Below are 20,236 nucleotides of genomic sequence, written 5' to 3'. Positions count from 1 at the left end.
GGGAGGGGGCGGGGACTAGAGAGCGAGCCTCGGTCCCGACTGGAGTCCGGGCACGACCCGGGGCTCTGGAGTTCAGAAGGACGGGAGAGACACCGTGTGTGTGACGGGGTGCGAGAGAGGACGCGATGTGATGGGCCGGGAATCGAGACCCAGGAATCCCACTTGGGGAGCCCCCCCCCTTTCTTCTTTCTCGCCCCTCGTCCTTCCCGGGACTCCCGCGGCGACCTCCGCCCGCGACCCGAAGTCACAGGCCGACGGCCCCTGGTCGGAGCGATGGTGCCACCTAGCGGGCCGTGTGGGGACGGCCCGAGGCGGCGGCGGCGGGGACCCCAGGCTCCGGGAGGCGCTAACGACCGGCTGGGGTGGCGCTTCAGCACCGTCGTGGGTCGGACAGCGCCTCCCGCCGCCCCTCCCAAGTCCTGGAAGCCCGGCTTCCGAGCCCCCAGGCAGGGACTCAACAGAAGGACCTGAAGGAACTGCGGGCCCCCATAGTCTGCACCTGGCGGCCCGTGGTGGCCCTCAGTGTACGAAGCCGAATTGGGGAACCCAGCATTCTCCTTTCTCTAACCCCGCCTTCCTCCCGGTCCAGCCTGGGTGGTGCGGACTAGGCAGTCCGGGGTTGCGGAGGGGAGGGTCACGCTTATAACTCTTCATACCACGCTTTCAAACGCCAGCCTTCTCGAGAACTACTAGAGAGGAGCCCCAGAGGCGGGCGGGGGATAGGAGAGGGGGAGCTCCTACAAATCCAGAAACTAGCAAGCTCTCCGCCCCCTAGTAATCGCGGCGCATATTTGTAGCCGGGCGCTAGGACCCAGGACACCCAGGAAGGTGGGAAGCAGGTGGGTGGACCGGAGCCCCGGGGAGCGGCGGTGGAACCCGCGCGCGCTAGGGCCGCGCGGACTCCCGGCGGTGGGCGGGGCGGGAGGGGTGGGGCAGGGCGGTGCGCGCGCAGCGTCGGCCAGCCCCACCCGATGGATCCCGAGCCTGAGTCGGCCTCCGTGGAGGTTCCGGCCGGGCGCGTGCTCAGGTGCGGCGTGGCCGGGCCTCGGGGTTGGGGGTGGGGGGCGGGAGCCGTGGCCGCGGGGTGGGCGCGGGAGCGGGCCCGGAGCACCCGGGCCGGGGATCTCCAGCCTGGGCTGAGCGGCCCCGACTGCGCGGCGCTAACGCCGCGGCCTTTTCTCCCCCAGTGCCCCGGAGCTCTTCGCCGCACGTTCCCGGTCCCAGAAGCTGCCCCAGCGCTCGCATGGCCCCAAGGACTTCCTCCCCGACGGCTCGGAGGCCCAGGCCGAGCGGCTGCGCTTGTGCCGCCAGGAGCTCTGGCAGCTGCTGGCCGAGGAGCGCGTGGAGCGCCTGTGAGAGGGGCGGGCCGGGGCGGGGGCGGAGCCGGGGCGGACTGGGCGGCTGGACCCCGTAAGTCTGATCCGGTGGGCTTGAGACGGACCCCTCTCCCCGCTCCTCGCCAGGGGCAGTTTGGTGGCCGCCGAGTGGAGACCAGAAGAAGGCTTCGTGGAGTTGAAGTCTCCTGCGGTGAGCGGCGGGGCTCAGAGACCCGGGACCCGCCTACTCTGCCTTCCCGGGCTCCTTTGTGACATCTGCTCTGGGTCCCCCGCAGGGTAAATTCTGGCAGACCATGGGCTTCTCAGAGCAGGGTCGGCAGCGGCTTCATCCAGAAGAGGCCTTGTATCTGCTGGAGTGTGTGAGTGGGGCCCCTGGGAGAGTGGAGAGGGGATTGTGACCAAAGAACCGGAAGGGCGTTTCTTCTGGGGGAAAAAGTATCTACAACCGAGTATTCGGATGGCGGGGGTGGGGGGGTGGGGGGGAGTCTTGTAATCTGCTTTCTAGAGCAGGAGACAAGAATGTCACTCAGGGAGCAGGCTTTCCAGTCTGTTAGTAACGATGCTGCCTCCCTCTCCCCCCTCCCCTTCCTGGCCGGCCTGATTCTTGCCGTGATGGGTGGGGGGTGTAGCACGCAGATAGCAGAGTGGGGAAGTTGCTCCCTTGGCCGTGCCACCATAGGGAGGGTTCACAAGCCGAGCTATGGGCTGCACTTTCAGGGCTCCATCCAGCTCTTCCACCAAGACCTTCCGCTGTCTATCCAAGAGGCCTACCAGCTGCTGCTGACTGAGGACACAGTGACTTTCCTGCAGTACCAGGTATCAGCCACCCTTTATAAGTACCTACAAGAGCTTCCCTGGTGGCTCAGTGGTAAAGAACCCACCTGCCAATGCAAGAGACTCTGGTTTGACCCGGTAGGTCACCTGGAGAAGGAAACTGCAACCCACTCCAGTATTCTTGCCTGGGAAATCCCATGGACAGAAGGAGCCTGGCGGGCTGCAGTCCACGGGGTCACAAAAGAGACACAACTTAGTGACTACACAACAAGCCACGTGCTGAGGCTCCAAGACTGACAAGGGCTTATGTCCTAGTGGGGGCGCTTGGGTAATGTATAGGTAAGAAAGCAAATGGATGTTTGACTTCAGAGTTGAGTGCCAAGAAAAACACAGAGGAGGAGGGGCACAAGGCTAGAGACATAAATGTGGAGATCTTGATGGCATGGATATTTCAGACTCCACTGGGCTGTAGGGAGGTGTGGCCAGAGTAGAAGTCTGTGTCTGAAATCTGGGGCACTCTAACATGAGGAGGTCAGGGGGAAGATAATGGATGTGAGGAGTGTCCAGCAACGGAGAAAACCAGGAGAGGGGGCATCAGAGAGACCACAAGAAGGTCTTTTCAGGAAGAAGGGCTTGGCTACGTTGAATGCTACTGAGAGATCAAGCAAGCTGGGGCATACCTGCGTACATCGCTCATATATGGATGCAGGGCCACATGGAGGAACATGTGGTTCATCCAAAAACCCACCCATCTTTGGAAGTGTTGTGGGGCGGCAGGATGTCCACCCCCTCTGTTGTCTTGTCTGTATTGTAGTCAGGAGCTTCACTTGTGACAGCTTTGGTATCAAAATATTCTGGCTTAAGTTTTTTCCCTGGTCCATCAGCTATCAGCTTTTGGGGATTTGCATTTAAATCAAGAAACTGCTGTCATTCGTGCCCAGAGTAAGGCCAGTGAGAGACAGCAACTCAGAGACTTGAGACCTCAGTGTGGGGAGGGTGTTTATGAGAGAGTATGGTCCTGCCGGTAGCAGGGTTTGGAATCTCGGGGTGTGGTGAATGGCTTCTGTCTGGAGAACAGTTTTTTTCCATAAGTGGACGTCTGACTTCGGGTTTCTTTTTTTGAGGTCTTCAGCCACCTGAAAAGACTCGGCTATGTGGTTCGACGATTCCAACCAAGGTAAATCCCTGTCTTAGTTCCCTCGAATTTATCCTAGTCCCCAGCGACTAAGCCCAACACTGACTACTAACTGGGTGCTGGCCCTCTGCTGGCTGCTGAGGAAGAGCAGAGAACAAAAGCACTACCCCACAGAACCTGTGTTGAGGGGAGCTTACACAAAACACCATCACTTTGCAAAATCAGTGATCTTGGAAACCTCGTATAAGCCCAACAGGGAAAACATGGTCACACAGATTAGAGTTTATCCCTTAGATCAGCACTATCTGATAGGACTTTCTGTAGTGACAAAAATATTCTGTCTGTGTTGTCCAGTATATGTGGCTTGTGTGGAATTTTTTATTTTAATAGGTTTAAATTTAACTTAAATAGCCCCTTGTATCTAGGGCTACTATAATGGACAGTACAGCCTCACAGCCATAAGAAAAACTCCTGGCAGGGAAGAATGCTGTAATAAAGGGCCATACTATATTGTTGAATATAAAAAGGACCAAACAGCAGTATGTTAGTACAGTGTCATTTTTGACAGAGATATGGAGAAAGACAGTCAATATGTGTGTTTGTAGGAAACAAAATGTTACCTTGGTATCCATGGGTTTTATTTTCATTTTTCTTTATTTTCCAAGTTTTCCAGTTCTCCTGACTTTTCTCACCAGTGTTAATTATTTATTGCTGGCTCTGCAGGAGCCCTGGTGTCAGGGAACCTCTGTTCAAAGGTACCACTGATGAGACCCAGAGGCCTGGACAAAGATGCGCAGGGAGGCCCCTGTGTCTTCCCCCATTACTCTGTGTGGGGTCTGCCTGGGGCTCCAGCCCTTGGTTATGCTTCTAGCCCTGGCCCGCTGACTTACTCTGGGCCAGTCCCTCACACATTCCAAGGGGAGCACCAGACTGAGGAGGTGGATCAGTTGCCTGCCCCCCACCCATTCTCACCCACAGCTCTGTCCTGTCCCCTTACGAGCGGCAGCTGAACTTGGACGGTGGTGCCCAGTGCCTGGAGGGCAAGAGGAAGAGGAGGAGCTCCAGCTCTCAGTAATGCTCCCCGCATGGCCACCCCACAGGGAGAATTCTGTGGAAGTGCTGGTGTTCGGGACCTTGGAGAATGCCTGGGCTTAAAAGTTGGGTTGGGGTGGCTCCCGCAGGGGCTCAGGGAGGCAGTAGGGCTTATGGAGGTCATGTGCACCTCAGCAGTCAGGAGCAGATGGGCTGCGTTTCCTCTCCCTCAGGTCCATTAATAAGAAGCCCAAGGCCCTGCAGAACCCCCTGCAGGGGATGGATGGGACACCCGAGAGCCCAGCAACCTGCAGCCCACCTCCCCAGAACCAGAACAGCTGCCGCTCAGAGGAGAAACCCCAGGAGTCAAGCCCCATAAAGAGCCCCATGGGCCCCCTTCAGCTGCTGGGGTCCCTGAAACCCTGCCCTGGTCTGGGCAGGGAGGGGGCACAATGCAGCCCAGAGAATGGCAAAATAGAGGACGGGGTCACGGGGGCTCCTAAGCCCCGCTGGAACTTTGAGCAGATCTCCTTCCCTAACATGGCTGCAGACAGCCGCCATACCCTCCTGCTCGCCCCCGCTCCTGAGCTGCTCCCGGCCAACGTGGCTGGACGGGAGACGGACGCCGAGTCCTGGTGCCAGAGGCTCAACCAGCGGAAGGAGAAGCTCTCTCGGCGGGAACGGGAGCGGCAGGCAGAGGCCCAGCACTTCCGCGAGGATGTGAACGCTGACCCCCAGGTACAGCGCTGCTCCAGCTGGCGGGAGTACAAGCAGCTGCTGCAGAGGCGGCACCTGCAGAAGACCCAGAGCCGCCCCCCACACCTGTGGGACCAGCCTGTCACCCCCTTGCTGAGTCCCGATCGCGCCGACTCCCCAGGTACCACATCACCCTGCCACAGGCCACGGGCAGCTGAGGGATCACATGCCTTTAAAAGCGGCGTGCATTGACTGCAGCTGATGGAGGCTTAAGGAAGATGGGGGAGGAGAGAGCGGTAGGTGGAGTGGAACCCACAGGATTGTCCACTGCAGGAAGCAGCGAAGAGGCTCCTGGGAAGGTTTAGAAACAGCCTGGTCTGTGCCTGAGGAGAGGCGAGGAGGAATGTAAACTACAACCGCATCCTTAAAATCATAAACAAGATGCATGTGGATGGCTGTGGTCCTGTGCTCTCCCACCTCTGTTAGAGGGGAACAAGGGGGCGATATGTTGGCCAAATGAAAGGAAGATCTCCTATATACCCTACATGTTAAGAGTAGAGAATAAGACAAGAACAGTGCTAATATATTCAGGACTACAATCCTTATGGGAATGTGTTGTGTTGTAAGGAACTAGAGTGAGATTGCCAGAGCAGTTAAATTTGAATTTCAGATAAATAACTTTTTTTTTTTTAAAGTATAAGTATGTTTCAGATATTGCATGAGACGTGTGTGTTGGTCGCCTGGTTGTATCCAACTCTTTGTGACCCCATGACTGGAGCTCGCCAGACTCCTCTGTCCATGGAATTCTCTAGGCAAGAATACTGGAGTGGGTTGCTATTTCCTTCTCCATGCATGAGACATACCTATACTTTAAAAAAAAAAATCTGCTAAATCTGGCAACCCCAAACAAGATGGCAGATTCAGAGATGTCAGGGAGTCTGGATGGTCGACTCTCCTCACGAGCGCCTTGTTTTCACCGTCCTTGTAGCCTCAGTCCTTCAGCAGATCTCTGTGCTGCAGACAACGCACCTTGCTGAAGGAGGTGCCCGGTGAGTCTCCAGGTAGTGCCCACCTCTATAGTACTTGGGGCGCCAGCAGGAGTTGGCAGCTGGGATTTGACTCCTGAGGTTGGGCATGAGCTGGGGGATCATTTCAGGGGCCCCTACCCTGGTAATAATACTCCTGTATATCCGCAGGAGTAAGAGCCAAGTAGATTGATGATTTATCCCACCGGTTCTGAGATAGGGTCACTGCTCCTCCTTAGTCTCCCTGGAGGAGGCTGCTCCCTGAAACGGGGAGGAAAAAGGTGGTATGGAAAGAAAAGGTGGGAGAGGAGTGCCCCTGTCTCCTAAGGTTTCTCACTCTGTCCTCAGGCTGTTGGAGAAGCCCGGGGGCTTGGAGATCAGTTTTGATGTCTACCAGGCTGACGCCGTGGCCACCTTCCGAAAGAATAACCCTGGCAAGCCCTATGTCCGGCTGTGCATTAGCGGGTATGAGACCAGTGAGCGTGGCTGCGAGTCCTCTTGTAAACCACGTGGATGTCCCCTCCATGCCCCCCGCTAATCTGTCAGTCCCTGAGAAGAACCAGTGGTCCAGAGAGGTCACACAGCCAGTTAGTGCTACGGGAACCCAAGCGTCCTCATCCTCAGTTCTCACTCCTGTCCTTTTCGAGTAGCTTCTCTCCTGGGCCATTTCAGTTCCAGGCTCAGCCAGCAGAAGGATGTGAATGAGGGGTTTCCGGGCTAAAAGAGAGGCAAGACCCTCACTATTCCCAGTCTCCTTACCCTACCAGGGCCCTGGGTGTTACTTGGAAAATCAGAGCCATGTGGTTTGCAGACAGGAGAGCCCAGGGCCAGACTTCTCGTCCCCCCAACTCCTGTCATACATCGGCCTTCCCTGGGAGCTTAGGAGGGTTGGCTTCCCAAACTTATGGGTGGGCTCTGGCCAGGTCTCAGTCTAACCTTGATTCTTGCAGATCTGATGAGCTGGTCCCAGACCTCTGCACCCTCAAGCGGTTGTCCTACCAGAGTGGGGATGTCCCTCTGATTTTTGCCCTGGTGGATCATGGAGACATCTCCTTCTACAGCTTCAGGGACTTCACGCTGCCCAGGGATCTGGAACACTGACCACCCAGCTGAGGTCTGCCCTGGGGGACCTGGACTGTCCACTCTCAGGGACCATCGCAGTTGCCTCCTACACCCAGACTCTGATCTGTAGCTTCAGAGGCTAGTCTGGGCCTTGGCCTTGGGTGTCTGATGCCCACAGGAGAGCAAAGCCTTGCCCCGCTACCTGGCCGCTGCAGCGCTTCTAAGCCCCAGGTCTGAGACTGCTGCCTTGCAGTAATCCCCTTGGAATTCAGGACTAGATTCCAAGAGGCCAGCGAGGTGGGGCAGAAGACTCTGTGCCTTTAAATGAGAGTGTGCCTGCTTCATGCGATAAAGCCAAAGCCATTAAAATATATATATATATATCCTTTTACTGCTGTAGCTGGATTTACTGGAAGAGTCCTCCCTACCCCACCATCCTTCGGAATTGGGCCCCAGGCCCTCCCCACCCACAGCGCTGCTTTCTCCGGTGCAAGAGCTAGGAGCAGCCTGTGGGAGGGCAGAAATGCGACCCCAAGCCTTTCTCCGGGAAGTCACTGACCTCTAGTTAGTTTGGCTTTCTGAAAGGTAGTCCGAAGTGGGAGGTTGGCACTACACCACGCAGACGGCTCCGGGTAGAGGGGCGGCGGAGAGGCGCCACGTCAGCGTGGCTCGAACGCTAGTCGTTTCAAACTGTGCGGTGGAGCGTGCCATCCACGGCCCAGGCCTCTGGCCTGGCCTCCACCCCCCGTTCTTCTCCCCTCTCGTCGTTCCAATTGCCCTCCCTCGTTGTGCTAAAAACCCCGGTTGCTGCTGCTGCCGCTGTCGACGACTCGGAGGAGGGCTCAGGCTTGGGGCCCGCCCGGAGAGGAGGTGCTTCGGCGACGCCCGATCCCAAAGCACCTAGCTCTCGGTCCCGAAACTTGGCCCTGTGTCCACCGGCCCCCCTCCCTGATAGGGTTGGGCGCTTGCAAGAAGAAGAGCAGGCTGGGCTTTGCCCCTCCCTCCGGGGCAGCCCGGGGCCGGGTCGTGGGAGGGACCGCTCCCCTCTGCAGCCGGTCCTGGGAGGTAGCCCGGGGCAGGCGCGCGTTCCGGGAACTATTTCCTCCTCCGGGAGGCGGCGGGACACTGGGCGCGGCGCGGAGGTCCTGCGGCCCAAGGTGCGCGCAGGTGAGGCTGGGGGCGGGCCGACAGCGCCTCGTGCATATTCACGCGGGCTGGGGCCCCGCCCCCGGGCGGACGGAGCCGCGGATTGGCCCGAGCGCGGCCCCGCCCCCCCGAGGGCGCCGGCGCGGGGACCCCGCCTCGACGGCCGTGGACTCCCGGAGGCGGGGCCAGGCCCGGGGGGCGGGGCCGCTGGGGCCCGGCGCTCAGGGCCGGCTCGCCCTTTATGTAAATAGTGGCGGCCCCGCCCCCTGCTCGCCGCTCCGGAGGTGAGCAGGAAGGAGACTGCCGCCCAGCAGCCTGCGGGCCCGCGGCGGAGCGTGCGGAGCCGGTGGCTGGGGCTGAAGGAGGACTCGGAGGCCTCGGGCGGGGGCCGGCCTGGGGTTCCAGGTGAGTGCGGGCCGGGGCCCACCTGGCCGAGGCCGCCCCCTCGGGGCGCCCGCCGGCCGGAGCGGGAAGGCCGGGGAGGGCCGGGACCCCTGGCTTCCCCGGGCGGGGAGGGCTGCGCGCGGGTCCGCTCGCCTCGCCCCGGATCCCGTCGCTCCGCTCGTCTGGGAGACAGACACCTGTAGAAAGTGCGGCTGGGAACTTTTCCGTGCCCGATCCGCCGGCGATCACAGACAGAACTTGGGTTTCGGGCTTGCACAATCGTGTTGGCTTGGTAGAGCCGAGGAACAGGTGCTCGGCCCGGCAGAGTGCGAGGGTCACCGCGGGCGGAGACGGAGCCCCGGGACCCCGGGCCCCACGTGTAAGGCGCCTGGCCGGAGAGGCCGGCGACGCGCACCCCCAGCGGCCCTCTCTCCGCCCGCGGGGGCCGGAGCGCGTTACGTCGGCGGCTTAGCCCCTGCCCCTGCCATCTGGGCCCTCTGCCTGCCGGCCCTTTGTGCCTCCTAATCCCCGGACGCAGGAAGCCCGCGGGAGGGACTTGGGTCTTGGGGCCTTTCTCCGCCCCAGGCAGCTTTGTATCCCTTTGGGGGACGTGATGGAGACCCAGCCTCTTTTCCACAGCCACGGTGGTGGGATTGCGCAGCGGGACGCTGGGACTTGGCGAGAAGTGAGAAATTCTGTTGTGTCAAAGAAAGTGCAGTTTGCTCTTGGTTTTCTCGGGGCTGGACGGTTCCCAGGCACCCTGAGCTTGGGCTGCGAGGAGAACTGACGGTTACCAGGAGAGCTGTGGTAGTGGCCCCCTGAGGCTCTCACCTGAGACAGGTGAGCTTTGGGTGAGGTGGGCGGGGCGTAGACTCAGCGCCCTTCCCTTGGGGATCCTTGTGCCAGATGCAGGGCATCTTAACCAAGGCTCTAGGCACCCTTCCCGGAGTTTACAACTCAGGGTCTTTTCAATCTGGGGAGGGGATTCTGAGCAGAGAGGGGAAGAAGAAGGGGTTGTGTGTCATGGAGACAGGAAACCCCAGGTGGGAGACTCAGAGCAGCAGTACTGAAGAGCCCTGGCCCAGCTCAGCGGGGAGCCAAGGGCAGAAGTGGCTTCTGAGGAAGACCGTCTGGGTTTTGTGAGCTGAAGCATGGGAATGGTCCTGGAAGAGATGGGCCAGCTTCTTTATGTTATGCACAGGGCATTCAGATTTGGTTTTCTTCAACCATCTGCACACAGTGCTCACTTTCATCAGTGAGGAGTCAAACCAAACTTGGTGCTTCGAGTGCCTGCTGCTGTTCTCTAAAGTTTAGACGGGGCCAGTCTCGGTGGGAGCCCCTGGGCAGTTGTTTAAAAGGTCTGGGTCATCCTGCATCCCTAACCTTCTCTGAGTCAAAGAAGCATCCCCTTTAGCAGCAGATTAATATAGTTTTATTCATTTAGTAACTTAGTCCTTTGTTATTGTTTAGTCGCTAAGTCCTGTTGGATTCTTTTCCCACCCCATGGACTGTAACCCGCCAGACTCCTCTGTCCATGGGATTTCCCAGGCAAAAATACAGGAGTGCGTTGCCATTTCCTTCTCCAGGGGATCTTCCAGACCCTGGGATCGAACCCATGTGTTCTGCATTAGCTGGTGGATTCTTTATCGCTGAGCCACAAGGGAAACCCAACTTCTTAGTAGCGTTTAAAAAGTGTCTTAATCCCAGATAACCCGTAATAGGTTCAAAAATTTAAAAGGTAATAGGAGCTCCCTGGGGCAAATGAAGCATTTTAGAAAGAGTAAAATAAGAGGGAAAAATCTTCCCTCTTGCTTCATAGTCTTGCCTCAGGTGTAGTGCTTGCTTTTTCTTTTTTTTTTGGTTGTGCTAGGTCTTCTCTGCTGCACGGGCTTTTCTCTAGTCGTGGCGAGTGGAGGCTACTCTCTAGCTGTGGTGTGCAGACTTCTTGTTGCAGTGACTTTTCGTTGTGGAGCACGGGCTCTAGGCTGCATGGGCTTCAGTAGTTGCAGTGCGTGGGCTCAGTAATTGCAGCTCCTGAGGTCAAGAGCACACGCTCAACAGTTGCGGCAAATGGGCTTAGTTGCCGTGCATCATGTGGGATCTTCCCAGACCAGGGATTGAACCTGTGTCTCCGTCAGGTGGATTCTTTACCACTGAACGACCAGGAAGCCCTCAGTAAGATTTTTAGTGTCTTTCCAGACTCAGGTATAGTTTTGAATTGTGCCATGCTGATTTTTCACTACATGACCTTGACTCTGTTACTTAACCATGCCAAACCTCGGCGAGCCTTGTTTTTACAGATGTTGACAAGAGGATGAAAAATATCATAGATACCTGGTCCTGGCCGGCACCAGGTGAGGGTGGGCTGCTCAGCCTCCCCACGAAGCATAAAAGTCATACGATCACTTGCAGCAAGCCTTAGGGCAGATGCCGGGGCCTTTTGAGCCCTGACGGGTCATGAGGGCAGTTGGCTTCTCTGTCCAGAAATCCCAATTTTTGAAAACCTCTGGAGAATGAGAACTTTGAGAATGAGGCTGTTGCTTCTTGGAGGGCTGAGGTCTCTCCTAACTTCACTTCGGTTCCAGCGGCCCTCAGTATTTCTGCTGCTGCTTAGAAAAGCCGGGAGTGAGGCCTGATGGCCAGACCCCAGCTGGGGCAGCCTTTCCTGGGGGGAGTGTGTGTGTGTGTGTGTGTGTACAATCTAATCTCCTCTGCTCTGTGCTCTGGGGAGGGCTTGACTGTTACACATTCTGCACCCTGGTGGGTGGGTGGGTGGGTGGCGGGGTCAGTGGGTAGGGGAAGCGTGTTCCTGGGCTGCTCTGTTACCATTAACGAGATTTTTCTCTGAACTCCGTCGTGCATTCCGTCAACCTCATTCAGGGAAGAGATATCTCCTGCCAGGACTTCCTGGCCCCGGGACCCTCCCTCCCACAGAGAAGCTGGTGTGCAGAGCTGCGAAGGGTGGGATCCTCTGCCATCAGCCTGCGCCCCACCGTCTACCCCACTGGAGACATTGAGCATCCCTGGCGGGAGTCAGGGGCAATGTGGTGTCCGCAGAAGGGCCCTCCCAGACATGTCAGCCGCAGCTTTTGAGACACCCGAATCAGGGGCCCGGCGAAGGCCCTGGAGGCCCATGGCCTCTGCCCCTGGGTTGGCTGCTTTGAGCGGCACTGGCCGGCTGGACCCACTTATCCTGAGTACTCAGCCCGGAGAGGCCTTCTTATCTCACTCGGGTGATAGCACTATCAGGGCTCCTTCTGGCTCGAGGCTCGGCAGGTCTCTGGCAACGTTGTTTTCCCTGGCCCTGGAGTCCTTTGCAGAGAGAAGTGGGGTGTGGGACAGAAGATGGGGTCCCCGTGGGGCCACCGGTACTGTTTGCCCTTCTCCAGCCCCAGCTCCCCAGGGTTCCCTGGGAGAGCCTCCCCTCCCTGTGGGCTGTCCCTGTGGGCCTTTGTCCACCTCCCTTGGGGGTGGCCTTCTCTCCCCCTTACCCCCTGCGTCTCAGAGGAAACTGGTCCTCAGAGGAGTCACACCATTCCTTCCCCTCCCCAGGAGCCACAGTGAATTCTTGAGCTAGGAGAGGCTCCTCTGGGCGTGGGGACAGGGAAGCAGCTAGGCACCTGACTCTACCCTTCAGGAATCCAGCAGAGACTGGATACTTTCTCTAGACACCTGACTCAGTGTTCCCAGGGTTTGATGAGAGGGACATCTGGGCGCAGGACTGTTTGATTCTAGTAAATAATGTTGGCTCTCCTTGCCAAGGAGCCGGGTCTTCTGGAACATCAGGCTAAGACAGGGTCCATAAGGGTATCCCCAGCCCCATGTCAGGTGTGGTATGCACATGGCCCGGCCTTGGCCAGAGACGAGAACAGGAAGTTCCCCTGCGGCCCCATCCTTGTGCTCTTTGGGATCAGTGGCTCCTACCTGGAGAAGATGTTTGCCTACTTGATCCCCATTCAGTCCCAGCTGTTCATTTATTCAACAGGTATTTGTTAGTGTCTCTGTATGTGCGGTGTGGTTTAGACACCAGGCATAATCCTTGCACCAAGCAAAGATCTCGGCTGTCACAGGACTCCTGTTCTAAAGGATGGGAATCTTGAGTGGCCAGGAATAAGTGTAGGTAATAAATAATCTGCTAAAAGGCAATATGAGCTATAGAGGAAGAACTGAGGTGGAGGCAGGGGTTGAGACCCCTTGGGAGGGAGGCAGGTTGCAACTTTAAAAAGGGGTCAGGATGGGCTTCATCAAAAAGGTCACACGTGAGCACAGGCTTACAGAAGGTGCCTTGCCTTGCTCAGTCAGTCGTGTCTGACTCTTTGGGACCCTATGGACTGCACCCCGCCAGGCTCCTCTGTCCAAGGGGATTCTCCAGGCAAGAATACTGGAGTGGGTTGCCATGCGCTCCTCCAGGGGAATCTTTCTGACCCAGGGATGGAACCCGCATCTCCTTTGTTGCAGGTAGATTCTTTACTGGTGAGCTACTGGGGAAGCCCTACAGGAAGTGAGGGAGTTCTTTAAATAAAATTCGGTGCCTCTCATGTGTCAGGGAGGCTTCCCTGGTGGCTCAGAGGTTAAAGCGTCTGCCTGCAATGTGGGAGACCTGGGTTTGATCCCTAGGTTTGGAAGATCCCCTGGAGAAGGAAATGGCACCCCACTCCAGTATTCTTGCCTGGAGAATCCCATGGACGGAGGAGCCTGGTAGGCTACAGTTCACGGGGTCGCAAAGAGTCGGACACAACTGAGCGACTTCACTTTCACTTTCATGTCTCAGGGCTCTAAGCACTGGAGATACGACCATGGAAGGTGAGGCATGTCCGTCCCGGGGCTGACATATCCTGAAAGCTCCACGGGTTGGCCTTCCAAGTTTTAGGCAAGTCGGAGGTCGTGTTATGGAGCTTGACGGGATGAACCAGGCAGCTTACCCACCCCCACCCCAGGCGAGTCGTAGTCTGTCTTCTCCCCAGAATGGCTTTGCTTTTCCCCGTGCTTGGCCAGTCCCAATCTGTCACTTCCCTGGAGGGAGGCTGGGGTTAGATTGCAGGTGAGGACTGACTCCCCCAGAATGGGGATGTGGAGAGACGCAGGCATTCTGACTTCCCACCCCCGCACCCGGCAGGAGGGCCCACCCAGGGCTGGAGGACTGGCCTGTGGCTCCGTTGGGATGTGACTGACCTGGATCCAGCCAGGGAGGGTGAGGGCTCTTGGGGAGCCCCATTGTCCTGGGAGTGAGGCTTGAACTGAGCAGACGCTGTGCAGTCTGGTTGGAGTTCAGGTTGGGACTTGGACTCCTCTCAGGCTTGCTAGCGCTCAGAATTAGCAGTTTCATAAGTAGCCGGGAGAATTACATGAGGCGATGCTTGTCGAGTGCTTCAAGCAGTATCTGGCCACAGCTCCCTCCGTCGCTTTTATTACCTAACAGCAGCAGCGACGACAGTATCGTGGTTGCCGCCTCCTCTCTGTTTTAGTCCCACCTCCACAGAGGTGCCCTTTGAGCCAAGGTTTGGTTGCTAAGCTGCTGGCCAGGGGCTGCCTGGTGCCTCTGGGGGATTGGGTTTCCCAGGACAACTCAGGCGCCAGCAAAGCAGCCATGGGCATCTGAGTTGGCACAGGCAGATGCTGGAGGGGTCAGCAGCTGCCCCGGGCGCTTAGAGCCCTGCCTTACCATTCCCCCAGGGTGGGAGGTGCAGGGGCGTGTTCACACCCTGCAGACGGAGGCCAAAGCCACACGCGGGCCTCACACAGGATGTCGGGGAAGGGAGGGCGGTTTCAGCAGCAGCAGGCTGTGGGGAGCTGGCTTGAGCCGGGGCTGTGCCACACGCCAGACGTGCTCCCAGCGATTGTGAACAGGGGAATCATGCTCCCGGGGCTCCAGGAGCCTTCCCTCCCGTGGGCCCCGGGTGTCCAGAGCGCTGCTTCCAGATGTAGCCTCTCCCAGCAGCCCAGGCCATGGAGGGACCTTCTAGGGGGGGCTGGCCCATCACACACCTCCAGGACAGGCTGGCACGGCTTGGTCAAGCCTTTGTTTCCTGGGGATAAATGAGCCCAGGTGCCCCAAACCATGCCAGCGTGGGCCGAGCCGTCTGTTATGAGAACCAACCCCCTGTGACACAATCAGAAGTGCTGCTTCGGGCAGGGAGCCAAGACAAGCCCACTCCCATGCGTGTGTTTCTTCTCTGCCTTCAGCAGGTATGTGTGGGTCCCCCACCCATGTGGGGTCTGAGCAGAGGATGGGAAGGGAAGACCAGGTGTGATTTTACTAGCCTGTGGCCAAGTAGGCGGGCTTCCCAGGTGGCTAGTGGTACACACACACACGTACACACACACACACACACACACACACACACACCTGCCAATGCAGGAGAGGCAGGTTCGATCCCTGGATTGGGATGATCCCCCAGAAAAGGAAATGTAAGTCACTCCAGTACTCTTGCCTGGAGAATTCCTTGGACAGAGGAGACTGGCGGGCCACGGTGCCTGGGGTCGCAAAAGAGACGCCACTCAGCCACTAAACAACAAACATCTGGCCAACAAGTAGGCAGCACCTGAGAGCTCGCCAGTCCCCTCCCAGGCCTTCCTGCTGAAGCTCACGGCCGCCCCCACCCTTGATCATGGCCCGCAAAGTAGTAACATCCTTTCACCCCAGGCCTGGGCCCCTGAAGCCTGAGGTCACAGAGCTGGTTCCACCCACCTGTCTGCTCCCTGCCTCTGCTCTCAATTCGGGGTCCAGAGTGGCGGGGGGATGGGAGGCGGCAGGGGTAATTGTCCCCCAACAGGACCGAGTGCCTGCTGTGAGCACAGGGTTGTCCTCACACCTGACCGCTGCCTGGGCCCCCACTCCGTGTGATCTTCTTATCGCCCTTCCTGGGAGGTAGATAATCAGAAAGGAGGAAAAACATCACTGGTAATCCTATAACCCCTCCAGTGTGTTGTCAACTTATGTAAATATTTTCAGTAGATTCTTCCCAACTCCCGGATACACTGGACACATGTTTCCACAGCCATCATCTCCTGCCCTTTTCGTGACCGTCTGCCTCCCGTCGTGGGGCTGAGCACCCCTCACCCGTCCCCTGCTTTTGGCCGCTTAGGTGGCCTCTGATTTTTCCTAGTAGCTTAACGACCAGCATGACAAGGTGGGGGAGGGCATCCATGGAGCTCAACGGGTGCCTGGGTCCCCGGTGGTTTTAGACATCATTTGAGCCTAAGGTGCGGTCCAGCGCTGAGGGAGCACAGTGAGCGAGCATGGTCAAGATGGGTTCAAATACAGATGTTTTCAGAAGGCGATTTAAAAAAAAAGTTCTTCTTTTATATTGGGGGGTAGCTGATTAACAACCTTGTGATAGTTTCAGGTGAACAGCGATGGGACTCAGTCGTACAGATACATGTATCCATTTTCCCCAAAACTCCTCTCCCAGCCAGGCTGCCCCATGACATTGAGCAGAGTTCCCTGTGCTGTACGGAAGGTGATTTTTTTAATATGCTGCCTGAGGGGCAAGAAGGTTATTTCAGAGAGAATCGTGGAGACAAAAGCATGGAAACCAGCGTGAATGGGACTCATGTTGGGGTGCCTAGCAGACAGATGGGCAGAGGGCCAAGCAGAGGGGGACACAGTTGGGGAGGAGAGGGCGGACCCTGTCAGGCCCCTGCCCAGGACTGTCAGGGAGTTCCCAGTGGGCACAAACTGAAGCTGTTTGCTGTGGCCCACCAGGACCCCCTTTCGACCCATGGCATCCCTCCTGTTGCCTGTGCCCGGCCCCCGCAGGCACACGCAAGCTTGTTCTGGCTGGCTGACACGCCCTGCCCCGAATCCTCCCATGGCTGACTGCTTCCCGCCATCCAGGACGGGGTGGAGATATTGTCACCTCCATTCATTCATTCAGCGAGCTCCACGGGGGAGGAGGCGAGGGTGGGAGGCGCTAAAGCATCTGGAGGAAAAGCGTCCCAGGCAGAAGGAACGGCAGACACAGAGACCCAGACCCGGGAAGGTTGACCGGGTCCTGCTGACCACCCTGGTCCCTCCATCGAAGCGTCTTCCCCTATTTTCCTGGAGGCTCTGATCTCTACCTGAAACCAGCCCGCTGACTGATTTCGTGTACCTGTGAGTCACCACACCCCCCTGCCAGGGTGTAAGCTTGGCGAGCTAGAGGATCTCGTCTGGCTGTCAGAGGATCTTGTACGCGCAGTCCTAGGACCGGGTTTACTCCGTGCCAGGCCCTGGAGTTTGGCGCTGCGCCCACTGCTCACAGCAGACCAGCGCTCTCGGCCTCCAGGAACTGCCTGAGGGCCACCTAGCTCTGCGTCCCCAGCCCTGGGCTTTTTCCCTGACGTCTTTTTCTCCCGCTCAGGACTCGGTTGAGTCGATAGCATCTGTTCCACCCCCGGAAGCTCCAGGCAGGCCCAGGTTCCTGAAGCTTCTCCGCAGAGAACCTGCTTGTCTGGGGTGAGTGGAGCCGAGGCTTTGCCTGGAGCTGAGTCCAGCCCGTCCCAGAGCTGTCCTCCTTCGAGATGGGAAGGCTCTTTTTAGGCCTCGTCTTGAGCGGTGCTTCTGTATTGGGAGCTCCTCTGAAGGGTGGGTTGGAGTGAGGAGCACATGCAGTGTGTACCTACTGAGGTCCTGACTCCGTCCCCCGAGGCCACGGGTGTCCCAGCCCACGGTGGAGTGAGTGACAGGGGCAGGCAAGGCCACCCAGCCTGGCCCAGCCACAGCGCGCTGGCGGCCACGCCGCTGCCTGGTTGGCCCCGAGCTGAAGGCATGTGGGAGTGTGTCTACATGCATCTGTGCCTTTGATCCTGGGGCTGTAACCAGGCATCCTCTGTCCTGTCGTATACCTCCTTGGCTGCCTCCCAGAGCCCCAAGAGTTGGGAATCCACCACTCCTGGGGGCAATCTGCATTCTGTCCATCTCTTCCCAGTGATTTGATGAGTTGCCCAGCCTCTGTGGTCTTCCTTTCCTTGTCTGCCAAGTGGGGATATTCCACTCATCTTCCAAGGAGTCCTCTGGAAGGTGAACACCCAGGATGAGGTTCGGGTACACCTTGTTCTAACTCACAAAAGTGTGTTTCAGTGCTAGTAGGCAGCTGGGGCCCCGAGGGGCAGCTGGGTGGATGGAGCGTCCGTCCTCCCTTCCCAGGTAGGGCTGCCCACCCACCCCCCACCCCCGCACGTCTTCCCCGGGCTGTGCAGCGTCACCCTTGCACTGTGTGGGTCCTCGGTGCAGACGGCCCCGTGCCCACTTGACGCCAGCCCCTACAAGAGTCTCCAGGCAGCCTCCTCCGGGGCGACCCTCCTGGCTTCCTCTGACTTCTGACTCAGTGACCAGGGCCGGGGGAGGGGGCGTGCCACCCCCAGGAGCCCGGGGCAGCCGGCTGATGAGCTGGTGCACCCTCCCCCACGGCTGGAATGCCTGGCCACCAGCTCAGCTGTTTGTCCAGGAGGTTGCTGCAGCCCGGCACCCGGTCTGTTGTCACTCCCAGAAGCCTGCGGGACTTTCCCATGTTTGTTCCCCAAACCTGCTGCAGGGCCTCGGGTCAAGCAGGCACCTGGGAGTTTCCCGACTGCCTGCTGGTCCTTGGAGGAGTGGGGCCTTCTCTGGCTCCCCCCAGATGGGAAGCCGTTTCCAGGGTGGGCCTGAGCCCCTGTGTTTCCAAGGACAGGCCCTGGCGTCCTGTGGTCAGTGGGAGGTTGTGCTCTTGGAAGCCGGAAGCGGGAGCCCATGTGATCCCACCCTCTTCCCCAAGGATGAGCCAGAAATAGTTCCCCTTGGACTGGGGAATGCGTTCTGTGGTGGGCGGGCGGTTTGGGGGCTTTGAGCTGGTTTCTTTATTGGGAGCAGGTTTCTTCTCCTGATTAGCCTCCACTTGGGCCCGTGCGAAAACCAGCGCACCCCATCGGAGCCCAGGGGCGCTGGACCTGGGAGAGCCAGAGATGAGACAGGGAGGTGGGGCGGAAGCCTGGGGCTACGCAGGCCCCGGCAGCTGTGGGGGTGGACCCAGCTCCGCGTGGGTCCCCGGTGTAGGGTGGGATGGTGGGAGCAGCCTCAGCCCAGAGCCCCCGGACAGCCTTCCCTGAAGTCGGAAGGAAGAGTCTGTGCAGGGGTGCTGACCCGCCGCGGGAGTTCCCCTGGGCCTTTCCCTTCTCCCATCTGGGTTCTGATCTGTGAGCCCAGGTGGACCGCCTTTGCATTCCCACTTCCCCCTGGTTCTGGAGACAGAGGCTTGTGAAGTTTCCCTTTCTGGGTAGCCAGAGTTTTATGGTTCTCCAGAAAACAGGTTAACAGTTAAGCTTAATTAACCTCGGGGCCTCTGGCCCTTCTTGTTGCTATAAAGCTGGGCTAAATGGCTTCCTCCCCCAGCTTCTCCCGTTGGCTTTACAAGGGCCGCAGGTGGCCGGGAGCAAGCGTCAGAGTGTTAACTGGCTGTGGGCCTCCGGGTACAGGGCTCCCTCCCTCCAGTCTCCTGTTAGGGAGGCGCACTCCAGGGATGGGCCATGGGGAAGCCCAGGGTGAAGTGAAGCAGGCCCGGCTCGGGGCTCAGCCACCTGCAGGCTCGGGGAGAGAGGCTGCCCGCACTGGGCGCTGGGCCCGGCTCTGGGGCCTCCCTCGCCGGGCACTCAGCTGTTCCCTGCTTTCCCCAGGGGACCGCACAACAAGATGAGGAGGTTCCTGAGGCCGGGACACGACCCTGCGAGGGAGAGGCTTAAGAGGGACCTCTTCCAGTTTAACAAGGTAAGGGGAGCCGGGGGCCGGCTGGGTGTGAATGGCGGGCATGAAAGTATCCCTCCCCCAGGAACTGCCCTGGTGGTCCAGTGGTTAGGACTCCGTGCTCTCACTGCCAAGGGTGCGGGTTTGATCCCTGGTTGGGGAACTAAGTGCAACGCAGCCAAACAAACGAACAAAAGGTGTCACCCTCCCCCCAGGCGGGGGCTGGTACTGGGGTCGCCTTTACCTGGACTAGAGTGCTTACTTGGCGCCACCCACCGTGCCCCCGGGATCTAGGTTTTGGAAATGGGGTCTGGGTGGCAGCTTTCCTGGACGAGGAGAACAGGATGCCCAGCAGTGGGCTCTCCTTGCCCCTCATCTCTCTCTGACCTCGGCAAGTCTCTCCATCTCTCCCAGCCTCAGTTTCCCCACCTGTAACGTGGGGATAAAACCATGCACCCCGCCTACCTCCCCCGGGGTTATAGGGGAGGCTTAGGGCTAGGGAGGATGAGATGTCAGTGAGTCCTGCAGAGTGTAGTCCTGTTCCCATGATGCCAGCTTCCTTGGAGCCCTGGGGCCACAGGCTACAGCTGTCCCCTCCCTCCTCAAATCATCCCCAAAGGAAAACACGGTGTTCCCTGCAGGGGGGAGGCATGGTTCCTTCTGGCGGGTTCTAGGCCTGGGCGGGTGGGGAGAGGCATCTGTGAGAAGGTGTGGGTTGACATATGACTGTCCCCACCCTAACCTGCTCCTAAGCCCCCCGCCCCCCAAAGTGAGTGTCCTTTTCCCAAGATCACAGGGCTTCCTTGAAGGCTGGGCCTGGGAAGGCTGGAGCCGGGCTGTAAAGGGGAAGGAGCACAGCGTGGTTTATTAGCTCCAAGGCCACCTAGCAACCTGAAGCCAATCCGGGGTAATTAGCCCCTCTCACTTCTACTTTGATCTAGGCCCCGGC

The 20,236-nt window shown here is 58.6% G+C and overlaps 2 protein-coding genes across 7 annotated transcripts in view; both read left to right on the top strand.

Moving 5' to 3' along the window:
* The first annotated feature begins 53 nt into the window (after positions 1-53).
* On the top strand, positions 54-7,452 carry TSEN54 (tRNA splicing endonuclease subunit 54). Of its 5 annotated transcripts, none has more exons than XM_027518727.1 (11): positions 54-839; positions 1,188-1,352; positions 1,464-1,527; positions 1,613-1,696; positions 2,055-2,153; positions 3,236-3,288; positions 4,225-4,317; positions 4,512-5,155; positions 5,963-6,023; positions 6,348-6,464; positions 6,950-7,452. In XM_027518727.1, exons 4-11 carry the CDS (start codon positions 1,631-1,633, stop codon positions 7,098-7,100), a joined length of 1,284 nt encoding a protein of 427 aa, XP_027374528.1. In that variant the 5' UTR covers positions 54-839; positions 1,188-1,352; positions 1,464-1,527; positions 1,613-1,630; the 3' UTR covers positions 7,101-7,452. The 5 variants fall into 5 exon arrangements, 4 of the variants coding, with proteins under 4 accessions (XP_027374528.1, XP_027374527.1, XP_027374526.1 ...); XR_003506875.1 differs by lacking the exon at positions 54-839 and adding an exon at positions 918-1,027 and having other exon boundaries at positions 5,963-6,035; XM_027518726.1 differs by lacking the exon at positions 54-839 and adding an exon at positions 918-1,027 and having other exon boundaries at positions 4,512-5,016.
* Positions 7,453-8,479: 1,027 nt separating this feature from the next.
* Positions 8,480-20,236, top strand: part of LLGL2 (LLGL scribble cell polarity complex component 2) — a 35,515-nt gene continuing 23,758 nt past the window's right edge. The window contains exons 1-2 of one of the 2 annotated variants that reach the window (XM_027518722.1): positions 8,480-8,612; positions 19,221-19,311. In XM_027518722.1, coding sequence (XP_027374523.1) covers positions 19,237-19,311 — 75 coding nt within the window. In that variant the 5' untranslated portion in view covers positions 8,480-8,612; positions 19,221-19,236. Of the gene's footprint in view, positions 8,613-16,933; positions 17,029-19,220; positions 19,312-20,236 lie in introns of those variants that run through there. The other variant, XM_027518723.1, reaches the window with a different exon arrangement.

Source organism: Bos indicus x Bos taurus, chromosome 19 (genome assembly GCF_003369695.1).
Source record: "Bos indicus x Bos taurus breed Angus x Brahman F1 hybrid chromosome 19, Bos_hybrid_MaternalHap_v2.0, whole genome shotgun sequence".
Lineage (NCBI taxonomy): Eukaryota > Metazoa > Chordata > Mammalia > Artiodactyla > Bovidae > Bos > Bos indicus x Bos taurus.
Note: the sequence above shows the minus strand (reverse complement) of the source record. Positions and strands in the feature narration are given on the sequence as shown.